The sequence below is a fragment of the Diprion similis genome, chromosome 13, assembly GCF_021155765.1.
Source record: "Diprion similis isolate iyDipSimi1 chromosome 13, iyDipSimi1.1, whole genome shotgun sequence".
NCBI lineage: Eukaryota > Metazoa > Arthropoda > Insecta > Hymenoptera > Diprionidae > Diprion > Diprion similis.
Window position 1 is genome coordinate 552,702 of NC_060117.1, and position 13,322 is coordinate 566,023.

The 13,322-nt window shown below is 40.3% G+C and overlaps 2 protein-coding genes across 4 annotated transcripts; one reads left to right on the forward strand and one right to left on the reverse strand.

The window, feature by feature from the left end:
* Positions 1 to 1,698: 1,698 nt before the first annotated feature.
* Positions 1,699 to 10,958, reverse strand: LOC124413906 (metastasis-associated protein MTA3). Of its 3 annotated transcripts, none has more exons than XM_046894707.1 (13): positions 9,954 to 10,954; positions 8,633 to 8,700; positions 8,319 to 8,412; positions 7,657 to 7,845; positions 6,102 to 6,353; positions 5,632 to 5,903; positions 5,218 to 5,406; positions 4,632 to 5,060; positions 3,899 to 4,553; positions 3,652 to 3,798; positions 3,549 to 3,578; positions 2,834 to 3,101; positions 1,699 to 2,617 (listed from the first exon to the last, which is right to left on the reverse strand). In XM_046894707.1, the coding sequence occupies exons 1-13, from the start codon at positions 10,057 to 10,059 to the stop codon at positions 2,476 to 2,478; spliced, it is 2,841 nt and encodes a 946-aa protein (XP_046750663.1). In that variant the 5' UTR covers positions 10,060 to 10,954; the 3' UTR covers positions 1,699 to 2,475. The 3 variants fall into 3 exon arrangements, with proteins under 3 accessions (XP_046750663.1, XP_046750664.1, XP_046750665.1); XM_046894709.1 differs by having other exon boundaries at positions 2,475 to 2,617; positions 2,830 to 3,101; positions 9,954 to 10,958; XM_046894708.1 differs by lacking the exon at positions 3,549 to 3,578 and having other exon boundaries at positions 9,954 to 10,952.
* A 128-nt stretch (positions 10,959 to 11,086) lies between these two features.
* Positions 11,087 to 12,940, forward strand: LOC124414127. Its single transcript, XM_046895053.1, has 5 exons — positions 11,087 to 11,278; positions 11,421 to 11,819; positions 11,913 to 12,108; positions 12,249 to 12,464; positions 12,587 to 12,940. Exons 1-5 carry the CDS (start codon positions 11,209 to 11,211, stop codon positions 12,837 to 12,839), a joined length of 1,134 nt encoding a protein of 377 aa, XP_046751009.1. The 5' UTR covers positions 11,087 to 11,208; the 3' UTR covers positions 12,840 to 12,940.
* The last annotated feature ends 382 nt before the right edge of the window (positions 12,941 to 13,322 follow it).

The following is a 13,322-nucleotide window of genomic DNA, read 5'->3' on the forward strand; positions in this document are numbered from 1 at the left end:
AATGTGGTGTGGTATAATTCGTTGTTCCATACTCTTGTGCGATTATGTGTAGAAGGTGTGTCATAATTATGTGTAGAATAATTCGTGTGGTATCTTGATGTTTCATTTATTCTTTCATTCATGTAGCACATTACACAAGAACAATGCAATACTTTAAGGCGTCACATTATATTCTACAGTGATGCACCTTTGTGCAGCTGGTATAGCTTACATATCTGATAAAACCTATAACTACAGAAGTATGTTATACCCTTAAAAAAAGGTAGTTACAATGGTTGGATACATGCTTAATTACATTTTATGATCTTACCTTTAGTATCTGATGTTCAGAATTCACTTTTGCCAATTGAAAATTGTAGTTGCATAGTAGATATGTCCAATATACAGTTTGTCAACATTTGGTCAACATGGCCATTATGGTTAACACCTTCTTTGATATAATACATGTAGAACAATTTCGTGTGGTATAGTTACGTGTAGAATAATATTGTGTGGCATGATAATGTGTACTATAAATTCTCGTGATACAATGACGTGTAGAAAAATTTTATACGGTATAATTAAATTTAGGATAATTTTATGTAGTATGATCATATCTAGATTGAATTTGTGTAAAACAATTTTGCCAGGTATGCCATACGGTTAATAATGTGTAGAGGTATTTGGTGTGACATAATCACACGTGTGTATTAATTATGCCATGAATGTGGGAAACCTTATCACTCAATACTTTCATGTCTCTCCTGCATGCCATTCCTCATTATTGTTAACATATAAGTTATATAGTGCAACGAAACGTACCTGCATTCAGGCAACCGAGCACGAACACTCGCTGCGTCAGATCGTCACGATTAGGCGCTCTTTGATGATATGGTGATCTTTTCAATCAGGCTTGTACATACGAAAAGTGCAAGTCTAGGCGCATTTTTCGAATTTCTAACAGTTCGATGAATGAAAAAAAACCGACTTAAAAATTAATTCTAATACAAATTAAGCTTGCCACAAAAATGTATGGAACATATTACTTTTTGAAAAATACCAGAATCAATCTACGAAGACAATACATACAGTGTTGACATAGCTGAGAACCCGAAAAATTTCTTACATATATTCTCCGCTGTTGATCCTATGAAGTTCCAGCTGTCTTGCATTTATTAGAATTCAATCATTGACTATAGGGTCACGAATCGAATCGCAAACAAATCGACTTTGAAACAAATTAAAAGTTTCCAAAAAATTGCAAATAAATGACTGTTACCGCAATAATCTTTTCTGGCAAAACTTGACATGATTTTTAAAAAACTCAATATTCTTCCAGCTACTATGGTTGCAAATGATCTCTGAGAGCCAATTTTTTGTGAAACAAGGAAAATCAAAAACATGTCCTTTTTCTGAGTCACGTTCGCTAAAATTCAAGTGATTCCGAAAAATACAACCTTAACGTATACATTGAGATAACGATGTCATTTGATTCGAAGTAACTTCGAGATAGGATTCAAAAGTCACGACACAGTTACTTAGAGCTATTGATCCTGAGAATAAAGTTCATTATAATCCATTCAAATAGAGGACCCTCAAGGTATGAACGACAAAGTAAAATTAATTGAACAAGCCATAATAATAATAATCGTAATAATAATAGTAATAATAATAAAAATAACAACAACAACACCATATGGAGATAAGTATCACAAGTAATTGTCCTTAAGTATATGTATTTGTTTATTTTTACGACGGATGTCATCAAACTTGAAAATTTAATAAAAATATTCACAATCATCATTCTTCCGCTTTCACTCGCATTCGTTTCATCCCGCATCTAATATATAACGGTCAACTCATCAGGCAAAATTTTCGTCTTTAAAATTTGCCCATCAATATTTAAAGACGCACGTAAGCTAATATTATCAGCTTCAAAACCAGCTTCGCTTGAAGTTCTTTCAAGTCAATTATATTCACTGACGGCATGTTACTGCGCGTGTGCAGAGGATGGATAGGTGTATCAGTTACATGTACTTCTATCGACGAGCTTGCTTCCGTATGTTTGTAGACATGTATATGTACATTCAGTTAATAATAATCATTATTATCAATAACAACGATAATCGATTACTACGAGTAACTCGTTTTACTATTTGAAGTCGACGTTAATGCCAGTATTGCCGTGTGACCATTGGGACAGGTAATATCAAGAATTACCAACATTTTTCGAATGGTGTTCACATGAATTGAGAGATTCTGTGTAATCATAAAGAGGACAAGGTAACAGACAAGTGAGAGCTTATTAATATCTCGATTTACATCATAATTTGAGATGTAGTAGAGCAGTTATGGTAATTCATCTATTCCCTGGTATTAACGTTGAATGAAATTTATTTCTCAACTCCTTGCCGATCGGTGAGCCCGAATATAGGGCATTCAAAATTTATTGTTGTAATCATCATCATTAACATCTTCACCGTATTATCACGACATCTAATCGAGAATGACGACCATGTCGTCGCCTCGTTGAGCCTTTTGAACAGGAGGTGCCGAATGGTGAGGGGGCGGCAGTCGACGCCACGGTTTGCGCGCCGCCCGTCGTAGTTCCACTGACGACAGCGATCTTCTAACTCTCCTGCAGAAAACACAAATAAACAAGAGAAAATATTACTAAAAACATACCTCTTATCAAATCATCAATAATCCCTGGTTCATTTTTCTACAACAGTGTTTTCCTGCCAAACATACTCTGGAATAATAAACTGGCCTCGGTTAGTCAATAAATATTAAAAATAAACAACCGTGTTTGCTGAATGAATCAGGGATTAAAATTCAAATTGAGTATACCGACTTGGCCTGATCGGAGGCCCGGAAGTAGACATCGTCGGGTGCATCCATCCAAGAGATAACTTGTTTCCGTGCGTTGCTTCGAGAAATTGGTGCTTGACCTCCATGGAGATGGGTAGGTGGATGAGGTGCCGCTCTACCATTTAGTGGAGAAGGTAAAGGCATTGCCGCGGGAGTCGAGTGTTCCAAGGTACTCTTAGAATGCAGATGCTGCGAATGATGAGCTCTTTTCGCAGGCGGACCGCCAGAAAGACCAGCATTCAGAGCGATTCCTCAAATCAAATGATGATCTTATTACAATTATTCCGATGCAGCACAAACGCATTGAAATTAACGTTTAGGCAGACATGGAACATCTTTGCGTGTCGATGTGCTAAGCGCAAGTTTGAAAAACTTTTAAAACTTTCAAAAAATCCCGAGTACCGAGAATATAAAGAAGCATCCTATCAAAAATGACACACTTCAGAGATACAAATGGTGAAGTCGTGTCCAGCTATGCAGGTTTTAAACTACGTATCTTGAAGTTACGGATCGGAATGCAGGTATGTATTTTTCCACCTGGTATACACTATTTTCATTAAGACCCATCGATAATATTTTAAATGCAATTGAGTTCTGTACTTTAATATTGAAAAAACATTTTTGTAAAAGAATGGAATAAGTATAAATCGGACGAATATTCACATCAGTTGTGCCAATAGAACTTGATTAGTCATTACCTTCGTCCCAGTCCACATCCGAGTAAAAGCCAACAAACATAGAAATTTCACAGTATTTATATTGTTCCAAGAAATTTAGGTATTTCAAAATAATGGTGCTCACCATCGGATCCATTTATTTCATCAAACGGCGGTCGCGTGCGTTTCAGAATAGTCTGCTGCACCTGTAGCGATGGCTGGGGTTGAGGGGTCAAAGGTAGCCTATCTGCCTCAGGTTTGTTGGGAACTCTCTCGTACAGAAGGCTGCCGTCTATGAAGACAGATGGGATTAGAATTCAGCGAATGTGTGGTTGAGATGCTATGTAATCGAAAAATGAACGATAATATTATAGCAAATTGGCTTTTCGTACCAGGCGCCTTGGGAGGTCTTGGAAAGAAGACGCGATCGGGTTGTTTCCGTTGAGCGGGTGATGTAAGGGTGAGCCAATCCCAATCGCCAGGTTGCCTCGGAGAGGGATGATCGCCGAGTCGTGTAGCGATGTCGGTTACGCGAGGACGCGGTCTGGGTCGCGTTGCTCTGGCGAGGATTCTGAGTTCCCCGGGAGTTTTCGTCGCCAATTGCGGCGAGGCGCATAAATGCCTGAGAGGTGTGGCGTTGACCGGTTGATGTGGTGCACGAGCAGCGTGACGTGTACGCAATTGAGCAGCACAAAGCCTACGCGCGGCACGCGCTAGCGCGGAAGTGCGTAGATAAAAAGCGGATCGCGTCTTCATGACGGGACGCGGCGAGCCACCCCCGGCACCTCCCCCTCCACCTCCGCCACCTCCGACACCGACGCCAACGCCCGTCCCGCGCAGGTCGACGCCATGCGCGCTCGCGTAGTGTCGGCTCAAGTGGGCCTTCAATTTGAATTCTTTTCCACAAGACGGTATGCTGCACCGATGCGGTCTGTGGGCGCCTACCGCTCCTTTACCCTCCTCATCGGAACCAGTACCACCTACTCCCGCACCGACAGAACCCACTCGTTTCCTCTCAGAGTCGACATCATCTATACGCGATGGTACCTGCGGACATTTGGGATGTGTATCTTGCCTTATAAAATTTCGATGGAAAGTTGGACCAAATGAAATTGCACAAATTACCTTCAGACCTCCGTACTTTTTCCAGTAGGTCCAACAAGACTGGCAGAGTCTGCACTGCATATGGGACGGCCCCCAAGCGTACCATTGTCCGCTTTGCATGCCTTGACAGCTTTCGCACGCTTTACTGCTACCAACACCAGGTACTAGCAGCGCCCCCACATCTCCAGGTACGTTCCCATTGCTACTGCCATTGAGTATGTTTGGCAATTTTCCATTGCTGTTATTGTTATTGATTCCCAATGGTATCACAGTGGTGGTCGATGGTGCTGACGCGGTACCCGATGGTGGTTTATTATAATTTGGTATGTATACTTGTTTCAGCTTACTCTCAGCCTCTACCGCTTTAACACGTTTTTGTTGTACATAACGATCCGTTGTCTTCCACATGTAGTAGTACTCGATTACATTTTTCAACGTCTTCCAGGGTAACTAGTATCATAGAAGAGAATATATCATCATTATTTTTACTTTCATAATTCAAATATATTGAAAAATTTCAGTGTTAAGAGAGAACAGAGGAAGTAACGAAAGAGTTCCACGGAAATATATAAATATGCCATTAAAAATACTGGATAGTCAAACTTACAAAGTCCTGGCGAATGTCGGAAAAGTCTTTGCCGTACTTGTCAAGAGCCTCCTCGAAGAGGTTTGCCTCCGAGGCGCTCCATTCCTCCATTTCATCTCTGCATAATACAGGACCAGAACTGGGCACTAATGACGACATGGCTTTTGCAACGTCATAATTGTGCCGATGCAAAGTGTCCATGGCGTGAAACTGTGATAATAATGAAAATAATATTCAGTTTAATTTAGTTGAGATTTCATGTGTTGATAAGTTAAATCTACAAGCCAGACAATGAGAAAGACAACGGTGAGGATATTAAATATCACTCTGGACACTGCACTCCGTATATTATTAAAGATTTGGTTAAAAGATTGTACAGAATTGAACTATTCCACCAGAATTTCTCTGGTGGATTAGATCATCGAGCTTACTCACAAGCGTAATATCTCTAGAAGCAGCAGCCGCAGACATGTGAAGAGAAGGTTGTTTAACGGAAGAAGAACAATCTAGGGCACGAGCAAAAGTGCCCACTGAGCGGCTGACGACAAGAAATTGATCTATTTGGCGATCGGTCAGCGAATGGCGAGGAGTCCAAACCAATGTTTCTAGATCCTGGAGTCTTCGGGGGTCTGTCTCTTTTTCTGCCGGTGTCAAAGGAGCGGAAGTGATTCCATCCGCCTGGTAGCGGCTACCAACCCTGATTTCCCCTAAAGAAACAAGCAAGAGCCCAATAGAATTCACAATAACTTACGAACAATATACCTGCTATTCGAAATACTAAGAATTTATTCAAGTCTATTTGCAGCTGTAGCTGAATAACCAAAAATGTATCAATAACAAAAACTCAACGTCCCTTTGCAAGTTGTTCATTTTAAAATAATCAATTAGTAAATGCAGTTCATTACCTTTGTCAGCGAGTAAAGTTCTCTGCGCCGGATCGAAAACGAGGCAGTAGAAAAAGGAATCTTCTTTGTTTAGGTAACTTAGCAACGACTCCGTCTCATTCAATAGAGTAACACAACATTTTCCCCTTATATGAGTTGCAGGCATCGTTTCAACCTGGCGCGACAAAAACAACTCTCGGTGTTTCATCTGGTGTCGTTGCTTGACGCTAAGATCGCCCACTCCCCCACTTCCTATCGACCCTTCGTCCATACCTGTGGTCATAAATAATAAATCACCATAAATTAATGCCGCATCAAAACATCAATGCTGATGGTAATATACATAAATGCAATTGTGTGACAAAAAGGTATAATTATTCTCACTTTCACTTTGTAGAATAATCGCATCAGATAATATTCAGTCCATAAAAAAATAACAAAAAAAAAACCTGTTTACTCGCTGCCCGTGTATGTCGGAAGTAATGCTTTGATCACAGAGAATAAAAAAAAAACATCTGTATATAATCAGAGATGGACAAAAAGTTTCACGTCTGAAAAATATGAACGTTGAAAAAATACTTGTTCAAGTATTATTTTTCAAATGTGTAATCAAACTATATTTAACTATCCATCATGGTAGCGGATGCGTACCTGGAGTTAATTAAATTATCCCTTTTTTCAAGTGTGGAATATTGTTGTTCATCAAGTAGCAGCCTCAGATTACTAAAGAATCATCATGACACGTGGTGGGATTTGTCACTATTTGTATGCAGGGAGTTACAGGCAGAAATACAAAAATAGTGATTTAGTAGATTTTAATTTGTCGTGAATAACGAGGTGATGGATCAAAAAATATTGAAAGGCATTATTTATTATGGAAATGAAGAAAATTAATGAAACCAGTTGAAAAAACACCGTACATACAAACTTGTGTGACAGAAGAAAAAAAAAAATGTTGCGGATCTCATTACTCGTACATAAATGCAGAGAAACAGATGCAATGCTACAGCCATAATACTTCAGAGAAGCAGCATCGATTAATATCCAACTATTGTGTCACTTCGCCCTTACAGTGATTCGAATCTAGACTATTGATCACCACCAAGATTACAAAGTATTTTAATTAATCCCACCCTTGAGTCAGTAGCCGTGGATCATCATCGGCTGCCACTACTGATGAACGCAAAGGAAAACTTGGAAAAGAAACGTTTCATTGCCAAAAGAAAATTAACGAGTGTAAGGCGCTAGATCCCTGTCTTTCAATCAAACAGCGGACAAAGCAATATTGTTTTTGCCAATAATTATGAAAATTATATCAATTCTTATCGAGATAAGATACGGCTCTCGCATTCCCGTTAATGACGGCGATTACATAATTCATAAACGTGATAGCAATTGCATTTGAATCTTCAAAATTCTATCTTATTTGAGTCTTAAAATAGTGTTTAGTGTAACCAAAATCACTTATTTCGGAATGAGAGCTTTAACTCGATAAATGCCATTGTTGCATTTGTTCATTATTAAGTTTGTATGTTATATGCCTTGGGCAAAAAATTAATTTTGCTAGCTGACTCACCATGGGGCTCCTGGGCCTCTGAAAGCGGAGCCTTCAGCCAACCACCTTTACCTCCCGCTTTGGCTGTAGTTTTCGCACCGATCCCAACGCTATCTCTACCAGTCAAATCCTTAGTCGAATCCGGATTCTCCAGCTTTTGAATCTGGGTGATAGCAGGGGAATCTGACCTTTGCTGCTCCACGCTTGCCACTGGAATTTTCGTGAGAAATTCAGTTAATCTTTGTTTTTATTTCTGACCTTGTGTTTCCAAGAATTTTCAAAGTCATTAAAAGCAACACCATTAACGTCAAGGCAAACACATACCTAAGAACATTGCAGCATATCTATGCTCAGATGTTGTCAAATGTTCATTGAAATTTTATCTGAATAACGATAGTATTACTAGAACTTTGACATCACTCGGGCAAGGAGTGTGCACCTTAGAAAATTCAACTGTGCTGACACTGTCTGTCGAGTGTACTTAATCGGGAATTCATACCGGAAGAGTACAACCAGTTTATTTCTTAAATATATATGCTGACACCGTACTAAAATATATGAATTCTATTCATTTCCAGATACTTTTCCAATTAATATATGGAAATTATTAGAAACAAATGATGGTTGATGTAATGATCGTGAGGTAATTTTTATATAATTCGACTGAAGCAGCACAAACTTACATTGATGCTTGTCAGCAAGCATAATTAAAGTCGATGGAAGATCCCGCCGCCTGAAGAAACACATCACCTTTGCTTCAACATTTCCACTCGCTGTCTGAAACATTGACCCAAATCAATATGAATAATTAAGTTCATGATCAATTTGGTTGAGAATATGTTTTGATAGACACTGGTTTTTTGCTGATCCATGGTGGATCCTCTCCACACAGGCCGAAACATATTATTGGAACAAATTTGCCTTCTTATTGGCTTCTGATATCGAGTAACCCCTTTATGTTAATCGCCTGATATTTATTACACATGTATATAAATACCTTGTTCAATTCTTCTATTCTACGAATCTGATACGGTGAGGTTGACGACGTCTCGAAATACACGTAGTCTGGAAAATATTGAAAACAATACGATTATCTCGAGTATTTGTAAATTTGAAAAGACTACTAAAACAAAAGCACTAGTCAGGCTCGGTTGGTTGTCGAAATCAACATCAACATTAATATCGCTGTATACCCTGTAATTTGCGTTACATAGTTTACATGTTACTATTACTTTTAATAATACTGTTCTTCGGGATGCACAATTTTCCTATAAATTACCCAACCAGTGAGCCTTGAAAGAGTGTACATACAATAGATAGAATATTAAAATTCTTTGCACCTATTTGCCCAATAGATTGACTTCGCTTCAAAAACTGTAAAACGATAGTACAGGCATTTCTATACATCATGATTTTAACTTTGTGATTATTACCACATGAAAATAAATGTATCAAACAGTCGAAAGATTACAAATACGCGAAAAGACATTCAAACCACATTTTCCTTGGTCGTCAGACGAATTGATGTCTTGGCATAAAATTCTTTAGACGACATATTTTTCTTCCAAAGGCACAGCAGGAATATTTGGCGATAGTGATCACTCAGACTCAGGGAAGAAAGGCTACAGCAGTAGCGCAATTCACAGAGTCCCATCGACCAGTTGACCTGGTTACTATCACCAAATGTTCCCGCTATGGGATTATCATTAATTTCGTTAAAAATTGTAACGCTTGAATTTTGATCGACTCGTTGTTCTGCAGATGTGATTAGATTTTCATTGCATTTCAATTGCATGCTATAATATGCTATATATACATTTCATGCATACAGACGTACACAGCAGCGGTCCTAGGCGACACCATGTATACAAGCATTTTTTTGTTAGTGTTGGGGGGGGGGGGGGGGGGGTGAATGTGTCTACACAGATGACAGGAATAAAAGGAGATGCAGAGATGATGGAAACATAAGTATTCGGTGTATTCGAGGCGTCTTAAAAGGCGGATGGCGGACGCTGCGCAAGAAACAAACGACCGGCGGCGAGGGGACGCACGAATATTGGGCCGAGAAGCGGCGAGAGTTGGCCGTGGAGCGTGCATACATACATACATACATACCTGCATGCGTATGTACGGCGATGAGGGAGGGGCGGGGAAGGACGAAGAGGGGGTGGGAAAGGACGAGGAGGGGAAGGGGGACGCGTACAGGCGCCATAGTTTCTGCCATTTGCAAACATTCATTTTTCGTAGGTAATTAAAGCTAGGGGGAGGATTGAAATGGTCGAAAGAGGGATTTGAGAGAGCCAAAGAATGCGTCATACCTCCAACCCGGTACATGTTTGCAGTCATGTTGCTCGAGTCTTGAGAATCGATTTGCAACGCCCTTTGAAAATTTGTTTTAAAATCTTCGTAGTATTCGGCCGGCATCGGCGCTCTCCGTTGCAAACGCGCACAACCGCGCCACAACTAGGGGACTTTAGCCGACACTTGGGACGCACCGTCGTCGTCGTCGTCGTCGTCGTCGTCGTTGTCGTCGTCGTCGTCGTCGACGTTACCTAGTCGTTGTCGTCGCCCTGCTAGTCCTAGTCCTAGCTCCGTTCGTCACTTCATCGTAACTTTTTAACCCTCATATGTCCATCGGTGACGTCCGATTATTATCTATTTATCACTCGCACGGCACAGAGAATTATATGCACCTATGATCACCTGGTTTGACGCGCGCACAAATTTCACGTGCCCGTTAGAACCGCGAGCATCTTTGGCGGCGGCCCATTCCGTTCAACAGACCAACGCCATTTTCATTTTGGCGAGAAAGAGAGCCAAGCACACTGCACACACAGTACGAACCCGCAACTCTCCGTCTCTCTCTTTCTTACCAACCCGCCGCGGTAGCTCCTTCTCTTTTTACCGTTGAGTCTCTCTTTCCAAAACACGCGACGCACGTTACAGGTATTACATATGACACGTATGTCAATACACATGTATGCATGCGTCTGTTAACGAACGTGAAAAATCACCCCTCTCGTTTACTCGCCCGCCGAGTCGTCAGCAAGCTTGATTCGTGCTCGGCTCGGCTTAGTCAAGAATCCAGCTTGATAAACGTTCGCGCAATCAACGCGTTGACGAATAATTTACGCCTTTCACTTCCACGATACACGAGTGTCAGAAATCCGTGAACTTTTGTCAACAAATCGCGCACGGAACGCCGCCCGGTGTGACACGGTACACCACATACAGCACAATTTCACACCACGGGTTATCGTAGGCGAATGAAGACATAGGTGCGGAAACTCGGTACACATTTAGCCGCTTAACATTACGGGACACGGGACACGGAACACGACCACGCTGGTCAAATGGGATTTTATCAGACAAATGGCGCTGCGATCGTCCACTTCCGGGTTTCAGGCATGAACGAATACGCAGGAATACAGTCGTCTTGGCTCTGCTGCTTACCGACTTACCGACGGAGCTCACCACGTGGACCCGTGAACGACAGATAATATGTTAACTCGGGGTCAACTGTAAACAAATATATTCTTCTTGTACAATTATCACGGACATTTTGAAAGAAAAATGAAACATCCGATAGAGGCGGTGATCGATAAAGTTTCTCTCAAACCGAATAAAATTCAACCGATTATTGGTAAGAAATAATCCCACCCGACAAAACGACACATACAATAAGCAATTCTAACCTTTCCCGTCACTCACCCATTTTCAATTGTAGATTGAGCGGTTTTAAATGATTTTGTTATTCATGTTCAGTATTTAAATTTATCTTTCAGTGGATTTTCAAAATGGGGAGCTAAAGGATGACGAGGCTGTCAATATGGAATGCGGGCTGTACCGTGACAACAAAGTCAACAGACAACTGCTCGCTCTTTCGAACGGGCAGGTGGTTTATAAAGGTTACCGACCCGATCCTGACCAAGCTCCAACCTATACCATGCTTGCCATTCACAATAGGAAAACTGGTAAAGTCCGTTTAGTCCAAGCTGAGAGATGGCAGGTAGCTCCCGTATTGGACAGGGAACCAAAGGGCGGCAAAGACATAGATGACGACAGAATCGCTCTACTGAATAAACAGTTTGGTTCAAAAAGGGTTAAACGAAGAACGGAGCAAACAGAGAGAATGAAAATTAATGTTAACTCTGTCACAAAACAACTGGAGGAAACTGTTTCTAGTAAGATTGGCAAATCGGTGCTCGAAATAATCTGTTTCACCTTGGTAGCATCATTTGTTAATCAAATTATCAATGATTTTTCAACATTTGCAGACATTAGTATTGAAAGAACGGATCTTTCGCTACCTTCGTTGCACGACGAATCAGTAGCAAACACAAATTTACCCGAATGCAACAGGAATGTTTCCGATGTTCGAGATGTATACAATATAGATGACATTGTTCCTCTAGCTAAACTGGAAACCTTGCATGATGCAGCCAAATCTGTCTTAAATCAGGAACAAGAAGGGTATTGCAATAATATCTAGTACCAGTCAAAGCATTATTTGAATATTATTGCTAGAATATCAATTTGAAGAAAAATCCAATTCAATATAATTTATGATAATACTTTCACAATACGTACATGAGATGAGTCGTTTCTTTCAGAAAATCGAAATTCTTTACGGAAACTTTAACAGCATTGATGTGTGACAACTGCCGTACAGAAAAAATTGCGTTACTGCTTTACATAGAAGCAGTTGCTGCTTGGCTCAATATGCCGATAAAAGATGCCAAGAAGAGAGGCATAATAATATGTAGCGAATCCAGCGATATTAATGATTACGTTATACAGACTTATAGCATGCGCAGTGCTCAGGGCAGGTAAATGTTTATTGCTATGCCATGAACAATTTGAATCGAAATAATTATTTTCAGTCAGTAATAAAAGCATGTTTTCGGAAATTGTAAGTCATAATTGGTTTATATTATGGAATTCATTGCAGGCAACGACCGAACAGTATGCGAGACAAAGGAATTATGCACTGTTTAATCCTCGGCCTTACGATATCAAACTTTACACTGGACTTGAATTTGTTCACAACGATCATCAAAAATGGTGCAGGAATTAAGAAGTTAGGGGAATTGGCAAGATTCGTAGGTGCAGTGCCAACAAAACAAAATAAGAACGTTGTAGTCCTTAAACTACCATTGCCACCGCAATTAGCAGTGGCTAAAAAAGGAAAGAAGAAGAAATAACCATTCTTCGATCGAAATATGTATTCAAGCTCTACACTGCAACGAATCCATATTTTGTTGCACAAGATAACGGTATGATTCTAATAAATATATTGATGATACGTGGGATGCGTTTCTAATAATCTAACCATCATTACTATTTTCCCACTCATTTCATTATCATTTCTTGCACGCGTGTGCGTCTGCATATGTATGCAACGTATAACGTCGTACAACCCCAAATAAGTTAGGGATGCAAACATGTGCATCCAACGAACGCGGTATGATGCGCCTAAAAGTTGTTACAACGCGTGCGTCGTTGGAGTTGTTGATCTTTCCTGCAAACTATGGAGGGTAGAGGTCAGGAGCAGTTTCTCATATGGGTTTTCAACTGAAAAAGTATTCGCCAAAAAGCAGCAAATCGTCGTTCAACAAGTCAATCTGATCGGCGCTTAGTAATCAGGGTTCGATGCGATCGGCGTTTTTTTCTGGAACTTTGCTGCA